The 22,547-nt window shown below is 27.8% G+C and overlaps 2 protein-coding genes across 7 annotated transcripts; both read right to left on the reverse strand.

Moving 5' to 3' along the window:
- Window positions 1-926: 926 nt before the first annotated feature.
- LOC145749320 (huntingtin-interacting protein 1-like) lies at window positions 927-12,749 on the reverse strand. Of its 3 annotated transcripts, none has more exons than XM_082565053.1 (25): window positions 12,620-12,749; window positions 11,307-11,370; window positions 10,634-10,776; window positions 10,107-10,163; window positions 9,920-10,006; window positions 9,635-9,711; window positions 8,852-8,913; window positions 8,546-8,686; window positions 8,045-8,178; window positions 7,781-7,891; window positions 7,348-7,521; window positions 6,513-6,696; window positions 6,089-6,177; window positions 5,746-5,920; window positions 5,308-5,478; window positions 4,941-5,048; window positions 4,431-4,484; window positions 3,531-3,661; window positions 3,281-3,444; window positions 2,899-2,992; window positions 2,653-2,753; window positions 2,400-2,505; window positions 1,977-2,171; window positions 1,741-1,857; window positions 927-1,457 (listed from the first exon to the last, which is right to left on the reverse strand). In XM_082565053.1, exons 1-25 carry the CDS (start codon window positions 12,677-12,679, stop codon window positions 1,335-1,337), a joined length of 2,922 nt encoding a protein of 973 aa, XP_082421179.1. In that variant the 5' UTR covers window positions 12,680-12,749; the 3' UTR covers window positions 927-1,334. The 3 variants fall into 3 exon arrangements, with proteins under 3 accessions (XP_082421179.1, XP_082421178.1, XP_082421180.1); XM_082565052.1 differs by lacking the exon at window positions 12,620-12,749 and adding an exon at window positions 11,582-11,789; XM_082565054.1 differs by lacking the exons at window positions 4,431-4,484; window positions 12,620-12,749 and adding an exon at window positions 11,582-11,788.
- A 699-nt stretch (window positions 12,750-13,448) lies between these two features.
- On the reverse strand, window positions 13,449-22,071 carry LOC145750191 (uncharacterized). Of its 4 annotated transcripts, none has more exons than XM_082566164.1 (12): window positions 21,729-22,071; window positions 19,915-20,118; window positions 17,281-19,827; window positions 17,090-17,201; window positions 16,904-16,984; window positions 16,726-16,827; window positions 15,973-16,643; window positions 15,746-15,850; window positions 14,547-15,663; window positions 14,357-14,413; window positions 14,168-14,233; window positions 13,449-14,049 (listed from the first exon to the last, which is right to left on the reverse strand). In XM_082566164.1, exons 2-12 carry the CDS (start codon window positions 20,116-20,118, stop codon window positions 13,979-13,981), a joined length of 5,133 nt encoding a protein of 1,710 aa, XP_082422290.1. In that variant the 5' UTR covers window positions 21,729-22,071; the 3' UTR covers window positions 13,449-13,978. The 4 variants fall into 4 exon arrangements, with proteins under 4 accessions (XP_082422290.1, XP_082422288.1, XP_082422287.1 ...); XM_082566162.1 differs by lacking the exon at window positions 21,729-22,071 and adding an exon at window positions 20,634-21,611 and having other exon boundaries at window positions 16,904-16,981; XM_082566161.1 differs by lacking the exon at window positions 21,729-22,071 and adding an exon at window positions 20,634-21,611.
- Between the last annotated feature and the right edge of the window lie 476 nt (window positions 22,072-22,547).

The following is a 22,547-nucleotide window of genomic DNA, read 5'->3' on the forward strand; positions in this document are numbered from 1 at the left end:
AAGTAGGTAAAAATTATATTCAAAAAATCATTATCGTTTAGTAATCATATTTAAATGCTTGTTTATTTAATAAAAATAAAAAATCAATTTTAGATATTTAAAATTAAGTATAATGTGTATTCTAATATTAACAACTTAAAACTAGGTTAAATATTATTTTTTGTTGCTTGTTTGTTAATTGAAAATTAAAAATATGTAATATTCTTAGTTAATGTTTTTGCATAGGCTATCTTTTTATTTATAAAAACCTATGAAAAATAATCAAATAATTTCGAACCATATTTTATTTATTAAATAAATCTAGTTATTTTTATTTTACTTAACCAACAACATATCAAGCATAACCATCTGCATTATTTTGTATTTTCGTTTCAGTTTTAGATGTTGTAATTCAGTTTGCTTAATATTTATATTTCCCAAAAAATTTATAAAAATTATTTCGTTTTCTATAATTGTATAAAAATTTCATTGATGCATTTTAATAATTTTGTAATTCAAGTTTAATTTACCTATTTTGTTAAACCAACTAATTTCCAAACTACTGCGTTAAACTAAATAGCATTTAAACTTACTGTTTTAATTAATTTAATAAGCCGTTTTGGTTTCTTTTTTATAACACAAGGTATATTGAATCACACATGTTTACTCACTGAAGGTTCAAATTAGTTAAACCAATTTTACAAAGTAGGGAAAAAAGGCTTGGGTTGCTCTAAAGAAGCAAAAATCAGTCAAGTGGAAATTGTAAACAAACTTATTTTGATTACTGATTCCTTAACAGGCCATTAAATACCACTATTTACAATTTTTTAAATGCCATTCAAAAATGAACACATATTAAAATGCATAAAGTTGATACAAAAATCCAAAGACTTTACGTTTATTTAGAGACTTGGCATGTCTTGTCTTTAAAAAAAGAAAAACACAACTAATATGTAAATTGTTTTATTTACAAAAAACGACTACGTAACATATTGTACGTCACGAAACAACGATGACGACATGATTTTTGTACAACTACATAAATAAAATACGTAAGTGCGATATCAACAAAAATAGGCAGATACGCAAAAATAATAAAACAATATCGAAACATGTTGATAACAAAGTATTAAACTCAATTTAGCAGTGAAAAACATTCGCAACAATAGCAAAGTAAAACAAATAACAAACTTTTGACAAATTTTATGTTTAACAAAAAAACTTACGTTCATGACATACCAATGCGCTGAAATAAAAAAATATAAAAAATCCACGTTAGATGTAACAAAATTTAATTACAATGAAAAACATAAAAAAATAATAGGGTTAAAATTCGATAATTTTTGTGTATATTTTCATGATTCAACTGGCTTGGGTAGTATTTGTGGTTTTTGTGCGATGAGTGGCTTTTTTGGTGCGGTTTGGTTGTTGTTGTTGTTGTTGTTGTTGTTTCCGTTAAGCTCTACTTGTCCACTGACCTAAAAACATATACAAGATTAACAATGGGGGGGGGGGTAACTGTGCTAAAATTGAAACTTTTCAACCAAAAGTATTTAAAAATTACCTTAGTTGACCCAAAACTTAGGCTACTTAATTTAACATAAAATTTACCTGAGTTTAACATAACTTGCTAAACTTTAAATTAAATAAAGTTATGTAGACTTGAAAAATACCAAAGTCAACTCGAAACTTACCTAAGTTTATCAAAACTTTACTACACTAACATTGGGCTTTGCTAAGTTAATTTGACTCAAAACTCACCCGAGTTGGGTTGTCTTCCTCTTCCTTGACTCCAGCGAGTTCATAATGTTTTTTCCTCAAAGCCCCAAGTCGCAATCTCTCCTCTGTTAAAGCCTGCTCCAATTCCAAGACTTTAACCTGAGGGTGAAAAATAAGTTTAAATAAAAATTTTTTTAAAGAAACAATAATTTAATAACAGGCTTAAAAAATGTTAAAAGAAAAAAAATTAACAAATACCAATTTATTGGATAATATACCTGTGAGTCCATCTCCTTTCTTTTAATTTGTGTAAGAGTAACTGTCGATTGTAAATCTTTTAAGTTGTCAGTACTGTCATCCAACTGTCTTCTGCCAGCATTTGTTGAAGCCAAAACTTTTGCAGTTGCTCCATTTACATTTTTTGATGCTTTTTGAAGGGTACCTAGCTTCTTACTTTGCTTGCCAGCTTTTACCTAAACAATTTTCGTTTTAAAAATGACTAACTATAATGTTTGGTTGAAAAAGATTACCTAAAAAAAAGAATAATGTCTTGAAATAAAAATAATGTCTAATTATGATTTTTTATATATAAAATAATTGATTTAAAAAAAAATAATACATATGAAATTATTTTTTTCATACATATCCATTTTTCCTTCAAAAAGTTTAAAAATTTATCTAAAAAAATATCACAAACTTACCCTGGATGCTGCCACCAGCTGGGCAGTACTTGCTGAAATTTCGTGCGAACAAACCATTAATTCTTCAAACTTTCCTTCACCTTGTACTACAAGGTCTGCTGCGTCTCTGTTATAAGTCAATTTAAGAAAGGTTTATGTATAGTTGGTTTGTAATTAAACATATTTATGCACTTTTGTTTTATCAGTAATTAACTAATACAAGGGTTGTAATAAATGTTTTTTTTCCAAAAACTTGGTGGGTGTTTAGACTTACGTGAGCATAGTTGCACCCCAGCCTACAGCTTTTGCAGCTGAAATAAGTCCCTCTGTCCATCTACTGTTCTTCATATAAAATTCCTTGCTAGATGATGCACCCTTAATCAAAGTAAGTTGGTATAGTAACACTATTTTTAACAAATATGCTATATGAACCTTATTTATACATGTGTAAGTTTGTCAAAAAATTATAATTTACTATATTGTGTTTTAATATATTAAGAAATAAAAATAATTTTCTTACCCTTCCTTCGTCTACTATTTCTCTTTGTAATTCTTTAGAGGAAGCGATAAGAATTCTGATTGTTTGCATCAATTCTGTGCATGAATCCAATATTCTAGAAATACATGGGTTTGTCAATTTATTAAAAGTACTAAGTACTATGCTTTGTTTAAACTTAACTTCTAAAAAGGGATTTCATCAGTACCATTTATAGTTTAAAATTAAAAAAAATGACTTGTTATAAGTTTTGTAAATTTATTTTAATTTTTTAATTAAAACAAAATTTAGTTTAATGTTACCAGCAAAAAACACACAACCATAAAATGCAAATATAAATGTATGCACATTAATCACCAATTTATGTCACAAAAAAAACATTATCCAAAATGTAAAAAAATTTCACCTTTCGTTAACTTCCAAATTAACTCCACTGTCTCTTTCTCGTGCTTCATTTAACATCGCTTCAATTCTCTGTGCAGCTTGCTCAACCGCATGGGTGGTTGCTGCCATCTCCTGCTCCACCGTATCATGAAGGTCCTCCCCATCACTGATCTTCGGAAGAAGGTCCTGAAAAAAAAAAATTTTTTTTACCTTTCTAAAGAAACTTTTGAATAAAATTTAAAGGAAAAATAAAATCAAACTTTTAAACTCACTCTGGCCATTTCGAAGATTTTGTTAAGATTTTCTTTAGTTTTAGTTGGGTCAGCCGAATTATTTTCGTGTTTCAAATCAGTTAAAAGTTTTATTGTTTCAGCTCCACAATTTCTACAACCACCCTCTAAAGCTATAAAAAAACATTTTAATTAATTTAAAATATAAAAAAATTAGACAAAGTATTACCAACAATTTACATTTAGAAATTTTTCACAAACTTAAACTTATTAATTAAAAAAAAGACAGTTATAATATAATTAACATATTTTTTTACATAATAAAAACTTAGCAAATTGATAAAATGATAAATAAAAGATGTACTTAATCTGTTAAATATTGTTTAGGGTTAATTAACACCACATAGTTTTTTTTATAAAAGTTCATGTTAAATATTACCAACATTGTTAAAGTTTAATTACAATTTTTTTATGTAAAAATTGAATAAGGTATTTTATTTATAGATTTTTGAAATTGAGTTGTATGCATTTTAAAACTTTGACTGATAATTTATAAAAGTTTAAATTTAGTTGCTTATAAAGAAATTAAATACAACATTTAAAAGTTTTGGCACTTTGAACAATCCAAAAATTATTTTTAAAAGCAAAACAATTTGTAATATTTTTTAGGATAAGAAACAATAATGAATTACTTAAAAACGAACATTTTTACAAACATTTTTTTTAAATAAATGTCTGTGAAAACCCTTGTGATTAAGAAAAAGGCAATTCAAAAATTATGAATGTAACAATGTAACATGTAAAAAAAATTATGTAATGATATTGAAAAATATAAAAATGTGAAAAAAAATTTAGTTTTGATTAATGTTCACCCAATATTTAATACACTGATAAGTTCATGCAAATATGGATTTTGTTACATTTCTGATGCTTTTCACTTACCCATGACTTGTTCATGTAAAATAAATCTCCTTTTAGTGGGACTTAGCACTATGGCTGAGAGCACAAACAAAATGAAAAATTGTGTTTTAAAAAAAACTTTCCAAAAAAAGTTTAAAACAGACATAAACGCCAAATGCATGTTGGTATGGCCAAGGCGAGTACTATTAAAATTTAACTAATTTTTCAAATAAATAAGATTTAAACAACTTAGCATTATTAGCAATGACACCATATATTGCAGTTATCTTAAATAACACAACTAGGTTTTTGTAAATGAAAAAAAATGTAACCCTACTTAAAAAAAAACTTGACGTGAATAAAAACATCAACCAATAAAATTTTTTATTTTTTTTTTTAATATATTAAAAGATAATATAAGTTTTTTTTAATATATCTGCAAAAATGTTCCTACTTTGAAATATCTAATGAGGATTATGTATAATGGTATGATAATGGACTACAACTACAAAACTAGGTGCACTACCAACAAAATATTTATTTTTAATTTACCTTTTCCTTGGTCATCTTGTACCATGTTGCAGGTTGCTCCTCCATTTTCGATCGTTTCAGACATCCAGTGTCCAAAGGATGCAAGAGACTGAATCACTCCATCAATTTCTGAAGAAATTAAGCAAAAAAAAACAGTTAATTAAAAATGGAAGCGTCAATTGTTGATTATGAATTTTGTAAATAATTAAAACATTTTAAAAGCAATTCGAATATGATAATAATATATTTTAATCACATTTTACATAATTTATCTGTTTATAAAATTATATTATAAACCCTTACTTATATACCAAAAAGTTCCAAAAAATTGAATCAAATACAAACCAGGTTTCACAAAAATTTATCAATTAAACAACTAATAAATTACCTCCAGTTGAGTAAAAATTGTTTGAATCCTTTTCTAATTTATTAAGAGATTGTTTTGTCATTTCAACAATGTTCATTAAGGTTTCAGCATTACAGGTTCGGTCAGTGTTGTTGTTGTCCAATGACGATGTCGCATTGTTCACTAAATTACAAGCTTCGTCTGCTGCCAGGGCTAAAAAAAAAATTGCAACAATTTTTTTTAATATTTGATAACTGTAAAAAAAAAAGCAAACAGCAACAATTTTTTTTAATATTTGATAATTGTAAAAAAGTTCTCCAAAATAGCAATTTTTACTTTTTTAGCTAAGATATTTTATAAAATTCGACCAGATAAAGTATAAATATGAGTTGTGAAAATTGTACATTAATTATATTCATCAAAAATATTTTTTTTTTAGTTTGAATATCCTAACGCTATAAAATGTTTTTTTTAACTTACCAATAAGTCTTAATCTTTCTTCTTTTTTTAACTTGTCTTTTTCTTCTAGACTTAATTTGAGTGCCTCCAGTTGATCCCTGAGTGCACTCACTTCTTCTTTTAACCTCAAACTTTTGCCTTCAACTTTACTCGAACTTTGTTGAAAAGTTTCTACTTGTCGTCTTGTGTCAGCATTCTAAAAAAAAAAAAAAATTAATTTGATAATTTTTAATTTTTACATAAGTTTGAACACAAATATATTATTTAGAAAAATATTGCAGAAAAAAGTCTATATTAAATGATAGCTAAACAAAAAACCATTTACAAAATAGACTTCAAATTTTATTTTATATTGTTTACTTACTTTGCGTAATAATTCAGCATGGTCCTTAACCAAGCCCATGTGTTTTTCCTTTAACTTTTTATACAACTCTTCATTACCGATTGCCCTTTCTGAAATGTATTAGATTGTAAATATAATATTTTTACAACTGTAAAGTAAAAGTCTATAAAAAAGTTTCTTCTAGATAAGTAATATAATGTAAAGTAATAAATATTGAAAGTTATGTAATAAAAATTAAATTCAACATGTTGCCAAAAAAGGGTTACTTAGATAGATTTTAATAAAATTAAATTTGCTTCAAATAATAAAAATTTTAACATTGTACAATAAATTTTTCAAAAACCAATGTTCTTTTTAGTTTTTTAAAACTTTTCAAGTGTTTTTAGAAGATAAAATAAAAATGAAGCAAATGAATATTTATGTAAAAAACTAAAATAATTTTTACTTTCAACGCCGTGCAATAAGCTTTGAGCTTTCACAGCGCTTTCAGCTTGTTGTTCCGCTTCATTGGCTTGCTTCCTCAACCTGATGATGTCATCACTCGCATCTCGAGCGATGAGCTGACTGTCACTCAAGTCTCGCTCCAACTCGTTAATTCGCTCAAGTAATTTTCTAACTTCTTGTGAATGCTAAAAAATAAAGTTTTTTTGCATAAGACTTTTAACAAATATCATATTAGTAATGCCTTAATTTTTAATTTATTAAAAAAAAATTTTAAACAAAACAACAATATAATATATAAATTGTTATGTTTTTGACAAATCAATTTATTATTTTTTTTTTATTACTGACAATGTTTTCAACAGAACAGTTAGTTATTTGGTTTTAACTTGAACCTTTACATTTTATAAGTTTGTCAAAAATTACATTTTAGTTTTACTCAAAAAGTTCTGAAAAAATTTTTACCAAGCCATTTAACTCAATACAGGTGAGAAAAATCAACACAATTTTAATGTCAGTAGTTACTTAAGTGCTTGTACAAACAACTAACAAAACAAAGTGGTTTAATTTCATTATTGTGGGAATGACTTTTATTTAAACAAGCATTACTCCATTTTTAGATCCTTGTATTTCAATCATTGGCAATTTATAAAGAAATTTTGTCACTTTTAAAAAAATGTAGAAAAAACTTATATAGTTAAAGTTTTTTTAAAAGTGACTAAATTTTTCTCGTGAATTGCTTAAATAAAAGATTTGAGAAATGAATTTCGTAGAAAAATTCCATTTAATAAACAAGCAGTTAAACTAAAAATTAATTAATAAATTATTTATGATTGTACCTCAGACTGCATGAGATCGATTTCTGCTTTCAGTCTTTCAATTTCTGCTTTAAGTTGAAGAATTTCTTGATCTCTGTAATCAGGTGCCGGAGGTTCAGGGTTTCCGTTAAATTTAAAAGTTTCAGTGTTGTCACCAAATATTTCGTCAAAGTTGACCAGTTCACCAACCGCAGCCTGCAATAACAAAAACATTAAGTATTAATTTAACTAGCTAAGTGCCCCCCCCTCTGTTTTTCACTTCTTTAATTGGTTGTTATTAAATCAATTGTTGTACTAACATTTAAAAAATGGTTGGCCATTTGCCTTCACTTCACAAATCGCATTTTTTTATTTTGAAGGCTTATTTATTAAAGATATATATATATACATTTTTCCAAAAAACGCCATACTAATGTGGTTGTGTCTATTAGGATGGTACTAAATGTAAACTTACAGAAGGGTCAGGGCTGGGAGATCTGTCTGGTTCCACATTTTCTTCAGGCATTACAGTCACTGGTCCCAACTCATGACTACCATCTGATTGTAACAAGAAATCAGGCATCGACTGAAAACATAAAAATTCTGTTAGTTACTTAAATATTTTTTGAACAAAACTGTATTTTCTAATAAGCATGTAAAAATTACAACATTACATTTTACATTTATATAAAAAATATTTTTCTTGATAAAAAAAATTGATGTTATGAAAACAACTTACATCAGGCATTGTAGGGACTTGGATTAATCTCTTAAAATATTGAAGGTTACTGCAGATGTAGTAAAATTTCTTTAGCTTGGTGTGGCAGGATTTAAATCTGGTTCTATGACCACTAAGAGTGTCTGGTGGCAGACCTTAAATAGAAATTAAATTTAAAAATATTTGTAAAATGTAAAAAAAACTAATTTTTACATTGGCTTTTTTCTTTATTTAGGCATTATGTAATATGTTAGTACTATTATAAAGATACCACCAAAAACATTAATAAATTAGCAATAAAAAGATTGTCAAAAAAAAACATAATTTATGTATATATGTCAAAAATAGTTCAATAAAATTTTAACTCAAAATTTTAGTGTTTAAAACCTTTATCTTACAATGAATTCAAAATGCATACCAATTCACAAAATTAATTGTATTAAAATTCTAAACCTATGATTACCCAGTGTGATAGGAATTAATATCATGGCAGTGATTTTAGCTGAAAAATGTGATACTTACAAGCATGTAGTTTAAAAAGAAGCTTGACTGCATAATCGTAGAGTTGACTTGAGTCCAATATAACAAGAATACAGGGTGATAATCTACACTGACCGGGTCCAGTTAATGATACAGCTCGAGACATATCCAGCGATGTGAAAACTTAAAAAAAAATAAATCAAAATAATTATTTTACAAAAAATTTAAAACAAGAATTTTAAAACACAAACAGAATTTTAGAACACATAACATTAATTTTAAATAATTGTTGTTGAAATAAAGCAATGTTTTAGAAACTGAAAAAACAAATAAGAAAATAATATTAACTCGATTCCTGTAAATCCATAAGAGTGTCAATACAATCCAAAACATCAACGCTTAGTTCAAAACTAAAAAAAAAATATAAAATAAATAAAAAATTAAAAAAATCATTCTTTAATTCAATTAAATCATTGCTAATTTTGTAATATATATTTTTATTTATACATTATATGTCACTGGGCGTAAGTTTTAGTTTACGTCATATTAAAGGGTGTAACTCCATGGTAAAAACTACCCATTAGACGACATTTACAATTATTATCACGCTCTGTTTACTATGTTTGGTTAACCTATAAGTAATGTTAATAACGGTAAAAAAAGTTTTGAATCTGAAGACCAAGTTCTAAAATTAGCCTCAAAAAATTTTTAAAAATAGTAAACAGTACAAGCATGTCAATACTTTTAAAAAAAAAGTCTAAATTTATATTTTTTTCTGTGCTTTACCGAATCTTCTTTTTTAAAGATGTGTACATAACATACTGTTAGATAATGGCAATAAATTAACACAAATATTTGAACTTGTTTTGGGTTTTGTTTTATCTTATTTGTTCTGACTACCATGTTACATTTACAATTTAAATATTTACTATGTAGGTTCAATTCAAACAATAAAATAGTTATTTTTAAAACCTTTTAATTAAAACAGTTAGACCAATAAAAATACAAATTAAAACATAATTAAACAATTCCTTATGGGGAAAAAGCATGCAATAACATTACATGTTTTATGTATGTATATTTAATTAACATGATTTATTACAAGAAGATTTACGTAGGATATTAACTTACAAGGCATTGACATCATTTCTTCCAATCTTTTCCAAATCTTCATCAGATATTGATAAATTGCCAGGAAAATCTTCGTACTAAAAATAAATAAAAAAATTATTGTAATTTTAGTTAAAAAAATTAAAATATTATCATATTAGACTTTAAAAAATCCAAACTTAAAATAAAAAGAAAGCAATTATAAAGTCTTCTATAAAAAAAGACTTGCTATGGGATACTTAATAAAGTTTTTAAAAAAATAAATCAAATACAAAATTTGTAGCTAAGTTTTTCCTCTATTATTACCTTCATATGAAAATCCATTCTTTTATTCAAGGCTATCAAATAACACCGAATAAGTCGTCCATATCCGAATGGTGTTATCCCTACACCCTAAAGAAATAAACAGAAATTAAAAACAAAAAAGAATAAATATGTAAATAAATATGATCACAAAATTGTATTTTATTTTTTAATTATAATTTTAACTCACCCAATTTTTCCCCAAATCTTTTAATTGTTGTCTGTATTTTATGGAATCTCTTAAAACCTGTAATTTAAAAATTTATAATTATACCTATACAATTGATATAAACATGGGATGTTATGTAAAATAGAGCAATACAAAATTTAACCAAATGTTATTCATGTCAGAAATTAAAGGCAACGCTGCGATTATCCAGTTGTTTAAAAGATGACACAACAAATTCAAAAAATGTTGGAAACCACCTCAGCTCATGGTTGGGTTAGGTTAAATATTGAACAAACGCACTTTAATACAATGCTTTATAAAGTCTTTATTATATTGTAAGTTAAAGCAAACAAAAATATGGTTAAAAGTTTTAAAAAAAAGTAAAATAACAGTTCCAAAAATTATTTATTATTAACATTTAATAATGTAAAATGAAAATTTCTAATAAACTATGTAAAAATACTCTAATACCTAAATATTGGAGCAAAAAATTACAGAAAAAAAATACAAAAATTAAATAAATTTTTTTTAAAAATGTATATACTTACATTTGGGTGTCCATCTCTTAATAGTTTGTGCAAAACGTGGCAAAATTTCCAAGCAATTATAGCCTGTGATGACAGAGGAAGTCTCCGGACAACATGCCAGAATGTGTGAGCTCCCTTTTCTTGGTAACTTCCCAATATTGTGTCTAAAACAAAAACAGCAAATAATTTTAATAGATAGTTAAAACAATTTTTATATAAAAAAATTCTGTCATAACATAGATATACTATTATAAAATTTTATTTTTTAATTTGGTAATTTTGCATAAGACCTTATGTTACAAATCGCAAACTGATGATCTTAAAATTTGGGTATAAAACTAAATCCAATTGTAATTGGCCTTTAAAAAATAAGTAATAATTTATAAAAAATTTAATAAAATAAATTGTGCTAAAGTAATATGTTATTTAATATGGCAAATTCACTTAATAACATACCAGATGTCAAAAATAAAAGTGCTTTTCATGTTTTTCAGAAATCTTAGTATTGACAACATAAATACATTCAGTTCCAAAATTAAGGTTTAAATAAGTACAAACTAAAAAACGATGTTCAATTAAGTTTTAGAATTTTTGTAGAAACAAAACACTTATACATTTTGGTATAAACAAATTTGTTTCTTTTTAACACACCAAGATTTCATTAAATATGCCTTTTTAAAACAATAGTTCTTACTTCTTATGTGTTTTTCTTTGGCAGCACATTCAATTTGATTGATAGCCTTCTGAATGCTGATAGTCTAAAAAAATAAATATATTATAGTTCATTTTACTATATATACATAGTTGGTAATTGAACCATTAAAACTATACAACCTTATATAATGCAACTTTTTTATTGACCAAATAAAATAGTATTTTTACAATAGCTTTTTTTATACTAAGACAGAAAGCATATTGTTATTAACCCATAACCTCAGAAAATTAATTTTAAACAAACTAAGGCCTTACAACATCTTCTCTTCTTATAATCAAAGTGTTATTTCTTTCCCTTAATTCATCCATGGATGCTGCTTTTCTCATGCTTTTTTTTTTTTTAGTGATTTATTTTTTAAAGAACACTACTTACGAGAATTAAAAATTTAAAACTGCATATAATTTTCTACATACTACTAAGCCTAACTTTATCAAGCAAATAGACTAAAATACATTTGGATAAATGCCATTTAAATCAATAATAAACAATTTTTGTACTTGATATTTCCTAATAAGTAGGCAACGTTTTCTGGCGAAAAGCAAAAACTTAAAATAGAAATTAATGATGTGAGTGACATCATGTTTATTTTTGCTTTCTTTTTTTTTTACTTCTCTTACATTTGTTATTTAATCTACCTAATTTTAATTATCAAATCATGGCTGCAATACAAAATGTAGTTAAATAGCCTTTTTTTTCTGGCAAAAAAACTTTCTCTTTTAACATGAAAATACAAAAATACAACCTCCCTACAAAAAAACGTCATAGTCAGGAAACAATCAAAACGGAAACGTGTCATTAAAATCCCCTTTAAAAATAAAAACAAAGCAAAAAAGCTACGTTGTTCAGTAACAGTTTGCATTGTAATAGTGCATTAATAGCAAGCCAAAAAGGCTTGTGATATTATTTTTAATAAATTTATTTAGATTTAAACTAAAAAATGAAAATATTAATACTGCAGGTATTAAAATATTAAGGTAATTTTTACAGTTAAGGTAGGTAACCAATTAGAAACAATATTTATAGTAGTTACCGGAAGCATGTTTTAAATAATAATAAAACAATAAATCTACACCAACAAAGGCAATAAAATAAATAATAGTGTAGTTAAATAGCACTGTATATATACAGTTTATGACAACAAATAATGCAATAAAGTTACTTAAAAACTAAAAAAAGCAAATAAGTGTATATATATATAACGTAAAAAAATACAACCTTTTTTTAAAACAAAATTGTATATTTTATTAAATGTTATAATATTTTATATCAAAAAACTACATTAAATGCATTACCTGATTTTTCTCGAAAGCTTCTCTATCAGCCTCCAAAGAAGGTTGAGCTCTTCGCAACATTTTAAATTTTATAAGCCAGCAAAAATTTATATAGGATTTTTGCTGTATAGGTTTTAATAAAGCATTTAAACAATCTGATAAAGAAATATTATTTTTTTTAATTCAATAATTAAATAATTTTGCATCTCAACAGTCGTAGCTTTTTAAATTTATAAAAACTACAATGTCAGACAGTCAGGTGTAAAACATTTGTTATTAAATAATAAAATTAGTTAACTGCCAGACTATATAATGCGTTTTGTTGTTTTGTATATGCTATCGAAACAGTAACACCACAAAATTCATACCTTTAACTACATAACAGTCTAAGAAATACTGAAAAATATAACAAATCTTAACCTTTTAACTGTCTAATAAAGAATTTGTGGTGTTTGAAGTTAGGGTTTAAAATTTCAAACCCTTTTCCTTTTTAAAAAGGCAGCTGTGTTTTATACCTGCCACGTATATCTTGAATTTTATTCAACTAAAGTTAATATTATAGTATATTTACTTTTATACCTTTTTTCTTTTTGAAAGCAAAACATGAAAAGCAAGTATTCTAACCACTTTGTAGCCCAGACTCTTTTCATCTATATTCTTTACTCTTTTACAAATATTAGTTTGTCCCCATAACATAAAGCTATCGTAATTTGTTTGATTTTTTGTCAAAAATGTTTTCGTCCGTTATAAATGCCAAAATATTAGTCAATGTTTATAAGACATAACAAACTTGAACTGAAATACGATCTTATAACCTGTTTTAAAAGAAAGTCAACCAGAAATAGTTTTAACAAACCGCTTTTTTTATATTACCAATACGGAACATTTTTTCAGTGCACAAAAAAACCTCGAAAATATTTGCATAATAAGCACTTACTGAAGACATTTTTGGCATTAAAAATTACAGATACTTACACTTCTCCGATTTTGGGTTTCGCCATTACGATTAAAAAACACAAAAGTTACAATGTTGAACTGTACAGAATAAGAGAAATAATTAAAATAAAAACTTAATTTCTTTTTTATAACCAGGGTACAAGAAAATTTGAATAATATTAATTTGCATTCATAACTAACGTTAAACAATACCGTTAATAATCTCACACTAAATAAATTTGCAAACATTAAATTTAACATTAAGCTTATTATAAAAAATAAACGAAAGCAAAATTACTATATCAGAAAGCATGTACTAAAATACAGAAAATTTGTTATCAGTTACATTTTACTTATATAATCTGAATTATTTTAAATTAAAGTAAGAACAACTCTATCACAATAAAGTTAGGTCATTTAGTACGATGATGATCTTGAAATCAGCTATGGTGCATCTCCTATTCGTTGTTCCAATTTTTTTACAACCTCACTTAAATTCGACTTCGGTTCTGGTACTAAAAAATATTTTCAATTTTACAACATCAATTTACAATACATATAAACATTTTTTTCAGTTATTATATGGTTTTGTAAATTGCCGAATGTGAAAAATTAAATTAATTATACCCTTACTTTTCTTTTTATTTTTCGTCATTGTTTTTCTTTCCATTTCGTTTGATACATTATTTACAGCTAATTCTATACAATTAGTAATTTATTTGGTCAATAATTAATGAATAGAAATAATTGCTTTCTAAAAAATTTTAGTATGCATGCGAAAAAAAACTTCATTAAATTTTGGTTTATATAAAAATTACTAACCTGCTTCTACCAAGACTTTTTTCAAGTGAGAAAGCTTTGAAACAACTGTGCTTGCATCTAATTGTTAAATAAACTTAATTTACAAATTTGGTTAAAATCATAAGTATGGTTATGTTATGAATCTTAAACATTTTTTAGGTTGATAACAACAAAATAAAACGATTAAAAAATAGTTGTTAACAACACCAACCTTTTTCCAACAGTTCATCTTCTTTGTTTTTTCGCAATTCTGTATTTGTAAAAAATTCTGACGTAGTAACTTGGGATGTTTCCTTATGATCGGTGGCACCTGCTATTGTAAAAACCGAATCTATTTTCAGATCTGAGTTGTCCTTTGTTTTTTCAAAGTTCTTGTAAAAACTTTCGTTTTCAACCGGTTCGGTTTTCGTTATCGCTTTGTGATCAAATTTATTTGCATTTTCACTTTTGGCAAAATCCACATCGTTTTGATTGTCCAGACCTTTGTGTGGTATTGGACCCGCAAGTTTAGCTTGTAATCTAGACTGTATATGCTTCTTATATGCCAGGCGAACTTGCTCGTCTAAATGGTTCGAGCTGTTATTAACATTAGAATAAGCAGTTGGCATAAAATATTTTGCAAATTCCTCGTAGGTTGGTATTGTGTCAGTAGAAGCTGCTAAATTTTTTGTCTCCTCATTGGTTACAAATTGCTCTCCTAACGTTAATTGCTTTAATTGTGGTTTGTTTATTAGCACATTTGTCTTTGTTTGTTGCTGTAAATGTTGCTGGACTGGTTGGAGTGGATATAATGGTGAATTCACTGGGTAAGGCATGGGAAAATACATAGGATTTTGAAAGCTTGTTGAATTGCCGGTTGCTGATCCCAGAATAACTGGCATTGATGAAAAAGTATACGAAACAGGATTATTAGTTAGATTTTGGCTTAATGACAATCGGGGTGTACCGTTAGCTGTAACCAAAGCGTTATTGAATTGCTTAGAATAACTTGTTAACCCGTTTGTAACAAAACCAGATGAAGTATTTGGATAAGAACCCACATGTGTTGAAACTGTTGCTTTTTGATTCAACTGAGAATTTTCAGTACTGCTGTTTGATTCAAGCGACTGGTTTCGACTTCTTGATAATCTTGGCTTTTTCGGTTTTAAACACTTTGTTTTTTTTTCAATGCTTTGTTTGCGCTTTTTTGTTACTTCCGGCTTTTTTAAAACAACCAGTTTCTGAGAAGGGTCAGGTTTTAGGGACAAGAGACTGTTTGTTTGTTGAGCATCGAACATTACGTCACTCCTTATGAGATTGATATTGTATAGGAATGATTTAGAAAATATCTATACAAAAACATTACTTTGTTAGATAAATAATTTTTAATTAGCCATTTTAACAATCAAACTTAATAGAAATTGATTGTACCTTAGTCACTTCCGGGGTTATATAGTTTATGGGTTGATAAGTTCGCACACTGACAAATTTGGATAAACATCCTTTTGGAATTCTAAAACTTGTTTCAAACATTTTCTAAAAAATAAATAATAGTAAAAGTTGTAATACCATAAACATCTTATTAAATTGTGCGTTTAACAGATCATTTTAGAAAATTAATTAATTAACTTATAACTGTTTATGTTAAATGGGTATACCGGAATAAGCCTGTTCAAAAAACTATCAAGCGAGATTAAATATTCGGCCTCAATCATTTGAGGTTGTAAGTAGCCCATACAGTGAAGAAGTACGCTATCATCAATAGTATGCCGACCATAAATCTGTCCGTACACATCAAGTATAAACTGAAGCTCGGCAGGCGAAACTAAAATACCAAGTTCCGCTATTTGTTTCCAAACATACATCAAACTCCTTTTTAAAACAAAGGCGACGTCGCGAACACGAACCAAAGTGGTGTCATGTTTCGCTGGGCCGTTGGTGGGCTTACAACCGTCTACACCTTTCTTTATCTGCACGTATGGTATTCTTCGTTTTATAAACGTAACAACAGCAGGGTTTTTACTTTTATGATCCTTGGTCAAATATTTAAGAAAATGTGCCACGGGAGCTTCCATATCAATTTCCATAATACCATGGTAGCATAAATTTGTCGAAGGTGGTTGAGACTTTTTCTTTTCTAACAAAATTTGTTCATCGGAACTGACTTGATTTAAGTTTGACACATTTTGAATTCGATTTAGTTTAACAAACGGCTCAACCCTCGTAACTAGCGAAGCTTTATTACTTTTTTGATTTTTAATTGAAACTTGAGTCTCCAATGCTGGGGCTGGTGGTTCAATAGATACGGATAACGGGGCGTCTTTTTTTTCTATTATATTAACATGTAACGTTATACTATCTTACTAGTTTTATTTAATAAAACCTTTTTATATTAACCTAAGTTAACTTACCCCGTTCATGCGATGTCGAATTAGTTGAATTTGTTTTAGGTGTTGGTTGTTTTTCATTTGATTTACAAGAATCTGTTTCACTACACGATGCATAATCTGCAACTAAAACATTTTTATATTAAAATAACCAAAAAATTGTTTCATATAAATTCAAAAATTGAATATTAGATTTATTTACCAAGTTCTTTTTGGTTACATTCACTATTCTTTAAAATTTCCAGCGACAAATTTTGATTTTTGGACGTTTTTGCAAAGTCTTCTAAATAAAACATTTACGTCAAAAACTTATGCATCTTATAATTACCTATAACATTAACCACGGTACATACAATAAAAATATAAAATATATATTTAAAAAATTTACCATTTTTGTCTTTCAAAATGTTCGAATCTTTGATTGGACAAGTTTTTTCATTTAGAATAATTGAGTTATTTTTCAATTTCTTTTTTGTTTGAGTTAATGCAGAATAACTTTTCTATTAAAAATTTGTTTATGGTTAAATATTGTTATTTTTAAAAGTTTTAAAAAGAAAAGAAGTTACCATTTATACATACATTTACTAATTCTTGATGCATTTCTTTAGCAGCAGTTGGTTGAAGTTCCTTTGAGATTGGCTCAATAACATTTTTGAAAGTCTTTAAAGAATTACTTTGAAGGTCATTTTTAGTTTTATCTTCTTCAAGTAAAATTAAAGATTGATGACAACCAACTTTATTTGCAATTAACGGCAATCCACAAGGTTTAGCAAGAGGATCTTTTATAATTTCAGCACTTGTTCCAACGTTAAAGAAAGAACTTGTTTCAAACTTATCAGCACACTGAAAATTTTCGTTTGTGAATATATCATCGTCTGATTGCTCCATTGGTTTAGACTTGTCTAGTTTAATATTGTTAACGGTTTGCAATAGATCTTCGTCGTCTGAAGAAATTGATGGCAGTGTGTTTCGAACTCTTTGACTTCGACGCAGAAAAGGAGGTAAAATTTCAATATCCACATTTTTTTTGGATCTAGAACTTTCTTTTACAACTTTTTTTGATGACTTTCTTTTTCTTCCACGGCGCTTGGAATTTAAAGTTGCTGTCCGATTTTTTGGTTCGTTCAGAACAAAATTCTCGTAGCTGATTTTATTTTGGGATATTTCATAATCAACAAGTGTATTGAAAACATCATGTTGCTTTGCCTTTTCAAGCATTGCTTTTTTCCAAGACAAAGGCTGTTTTTGCAAATCTTTGTCTATCTTGTTGTGTTCGACTTGATCAATTTGACATATTTTACTTGGTTCAAGTGCTGGAGAAGTTACCACAGTAGAAATTTCGCCTAAATCATCTGTTTTATTAACTTCTTGTTCTTTTGATAAAGATGCGACAGCATTTTGGTTAAAAATGGTTTTATCGAACGCATTTTTGGGTTTTTCTACTGGCAAGACTAATTTAGCATTTGAGTTGTTTTCAGTAACATGTTTTTTCAACGTTTCTGCTGTTTGAGGTTTAGCTGTATGTGTAAGCTCGCTTTTAGACAACACATCTGAATTTCCAATTTGCGAATTAAAATTATTAAATTCAAACTCATTTCTAATTTTTTCACTTACACTTGAAATAGTTTCAAGGCTTGGGGCAAATAAAAATCCTAAAAATAGTTTTTTATCAAAATTTAAGAAAGAGTCGACATCACAAGCAGATATTTGTAATGGCCATTTGACTTGAGCAGGTTGATTTAACTTAGGCTTGAGCATTTTGATAGATTTTTCTGCAATAACAATATCATCACATTTTTCGTCAATTCCAGAATCAACTGTAGTATCTGATTTAGCGGCGGAATTACTTGATAAATTTCTAACATTGGGGGCACTGCTAGATTCTTTGGGACCCGATGTATATTTCTTCTTGATTGCGTCTTCAGTTAAAATTAGTTTTTCGGACTGTTTAGTCTCATTGGTGGATTCTCTGTTTGACTTGCCTTTCTTAGTTTTTTTAGGGGCCAATTTCTTTGGCGGTTCTTTGTTTACTTTTTCTATTTGTTTATGATTATCCGCCTTTTTTCTCATCATTGTTACCAAATCTGAAACATTGTCGGGTATTTGCGAGTTTACTTCTGAACTATTAATGAAATCCGGGGACGATTTCTCAGTTGATTTTCGTTTGTTTTTTGCGCTGATTAAAGCAGATTTTTCACCAGCTATGCGCGGTAACTCTTTTTGTGGCTTTGTGATTTTGGGGGATTTAGATTTACTTCTGCTGGATTTTTTATGATCATATAGTTTTCCACGTCGTATTGGTGTATAAGGTTTAGTAGATTTGTACTTAAAATTATCACCGGACCGAAACGAGCGAAAATGAAATGGTCCTGTACTTCTACGATCTCTTTCGTGATGCAATCTCTTACCCCAGAGCACTTTTTCACGAGCTTTTTTTGTATCTTTCCTAAGCTGGTGACGATAGTTTATATATTCTTGTCTGCGGCGTTCTTGTGAGCGCGTATTTCTTCTGTAACGTACCCTGTGCTCATACTTATCAGAACCATTACTTCTCGATCTACTTCTTAAGGGAATTAAACGGCTAGGCGTTACTTCACGATGACGTCTTCTACGATGGTCACTGGATGAACTGCGATGGCGAATATGCCTTTCTGTGGTTGGTTCAGATAACTTTTTCCGTTCAAAGTCTTCCATGACATGTTCAAAAACGCAGTGCTCTGTCTCTACTTTGCGCGATTTTGAAAACGAATCATTTGGAACAAATTTTTTTTCAAACCTGTTGGTATTGAAAAGGGCTACTTTGTTTCGTGACGATATATTTGAATAAAACCTATTAGATTGCTCCGATTCTGATAAAGCGTCGTCGCTACAAGAAGACACTGTTAAGTTGTATCTTGGGTTGCTTGATGATCGTGCTGGTGAGGGAGAATGGTAAAACGCTTTAGTATAAGGTTTTTTACGAAGTTTGAAATGGGAATTTCCACTGGAATAGTGTTTTTCTTCAACGTATGTCATATCGTGGTCTCTTAAATGGTGATTGTTATTGTTAAAATGGTTCGTATAGTTAGGACAAGGCATTCGCGGTTCTTTTGATTTGCTGGTGTTTGCTAAGAAATGTCCATTTTTCTAATTAAAAGATCGTATGAAATTTAATTAAAATGTAACAAACGAAAGTAGTTGTAATTTTGAAACAGAAATTAAACGATGAAATACCTTTAAAAGAGCTAGTGGTGCAGCCAATTTAATTGGCTTTCGTTCTCTACAAGAAGTTTCAAAATGGTATTCGTCCGATCTATTTTTTCTATCTAAAAAAGCTCTCATTTTTTTCATTTCCTCCGATTTCATTTTGTATGCGTTCGGAAATATATTCTCAAGTTCACGTTCAATGACATCAGTGTCACCTTCAGGAGCAATCATCTACAATTAATGCAAAAACGGTTTGACGAAGAGTTTAAAATACAATTTAGGCATAGTTAAAGTTAACGTAACTTCAATACTTGGACATTAAAATTGTTTTAATTTAGGTTTATGTAAGCAAATACCTATCTTAGTTAATGGTTTATTTTTATTCTTTTAAACATTTTATATAAAGATGGCAAACATAAACGTATAGGTAAGGTATGGTTAACTTGTTACAATATAACTTTTTGTTTAAGTTATATTTAGGGTGCATGTCGAAATATTGACTAATGGTTCAGTGACTTGCTTAGTTGTACGGCCTATTTTAAAGGAAGTAATTTAACAATGGAACAACACTTCAACTAAATTTCCGTTACCCTATAAAATAGCGATGGTAGCACTTAAATTAATTGTAACAACAGATATTATTTTGTATTTTTTATTTATAATACGTAAATTCTTGTTGCAAAATATAAAACCTTATGTGACTTACCAAGTTGGTTTATAAACTAGAAAGTATAGCTTAAACTTACGCTTTGAAAAGCACAAAGTGGAACCATCCACATATTATTGTCTTCATTTTTAAAACAGGGCAATTGTGTTTCATTGTATTCAAAGAATTTGAAGTCACTCATTTTAAAAAATCTGACAACACTTACATTTTAGACGGGCGATATTTGAAATAGTCTAGTTAAATCAGAATACTTTAACTAAATACTGTTGTATATAATGAACATGATGCATAGACCTTTAATATAATACTAACTTAACCTTTTACCATAGAAAGGGCTAACGTTTCTAAATTAATGCTATTTCTAACTTTGCCTATATTTTATATACTGCCTGAAACTAGACTAAAATTATGTATTGAGAGATAAACCGCGCGAGCAAACAGAAAGACAGGCTACAGCTATTACCTTGAAGAGAAAACTTTATTTGGCTTTCGTTACGGTTTATGCGCCTGAAGGACTATATTGGTTAAAGTCGTTAAGGCCTAAAAGCTTTTTTTCATTTCGATTTTTTAATAGGCGTTCTTAGCGGGTTATAAATTCTTCTGCTTAAACTATTTCTTAATAAAAAAATTATATTTATACAATTTAAATTTTATGCTTTAAAATGGCAAACTAAACATCTTAATGCATTGTTTTTTTTTTAATTATGAAAACTTGACAACCAAGTACTATACTATACTTAAGCGAGTACTGATATTTTCATGTACACCATAAAAACATGATTGCGATATTCGGCAGTTAAAAACACTCGTCGGTAAACAAATATTGTTTTACCGTTATTGGGTGTACCTAGCTAGTTTTGTGAGCATTACGCAACATAACGACCCATTGTTTAAGGTACTGAATGGTACAAGCTCTAGCGAAGGAAATAAACAAAGGCGCTCATATTTTTTTTATTGTAAACTTTGGCTTGGTGGTGTTTGGTTGCCTTTTTTGTATTGTAAGTTATAACGTACACTTTTGTATGGCGCTTGGCAAACTAAGACTGAGGGCATGTATAACATTTCTTTACAAGTTTTTAAAAAAATGTGTTGTCGAAAATAAACCGAAATCTTTATATCTGTAAACTAAGTTCTTTTAAAACTTTTAAACAATTAAAAATAATTATATACCTACATGTAAAGTTTCATATTTTCTTTCCACGTTAAAATACTTTTGTCACAAATATCTGAATTATAAATAAATCAAAATAACTTAAATTTTAATCCTAGCTCAAAATAAGAAGAATACTTAAAAAAAATAATGTTTCTTTTTAATGATTACAAAATTTATTTTTTGAGTTTATCGACGTTGAAGAATATTCTAGTAAAACATCTTTAGGCTACAGTAAAAACGTGGCTAAAGCGAGGTTAGTTAAAGATTAATTTTTAAGTGCGCTCTAAGTTGCGCAACTAATACAGCTATGAAAATACTTTAACTGAAAATAAAATAGTTTTACAGGCAGTTAAACTGTTATGCTAGTATAACATTTTAACAACTATTTTAATAAAATAATTTTTTTTAACAAACCTGTCCATTTTTTAGTACAATTTATTATCAAAAAATTTACGCCATTTAACTTGATTAAAATTTTTATCTAGGTATTATTCGAAACTGACAAAACAGCTTTAACTTAGCGCCAACCGCTATACCCTAACCTCCATTTTTTTTAAAACTAAATATACAGTCCTATTTTTGCTTTATATCGACATATACTAACGATTTCCTAATTCCATACAACGTATGCACTTGCTTCGAGCTTACACAAGAGACGTTAAGAATTACTTTTATATATTTTGTTTTCACTGTTCTTAATTTATATTAAACCAGTAATGATTTATAACTTTGCAAATATAATGCTTAAGTTAAAAAAACAACCAGGCACTTTCTGGTTTTTCCTTTAGCTAAATAACTTCCTCCATTATATTGAGTCACAACAATGCTTTAGAAATATCT

This window comes from Corella eumyota, chromosome 4, assembly GCF_963082875.1.
Source record: "Corella eumyota chromosome 4, kaCorEumy4.1, whole genome shotgun sequence".
Lineage (NCBI taxonomy): Eukaryota > Metazoa > Chordata > Ascidiacea > Phlebobranchia > Corellidae > Corella > Corella eumyota.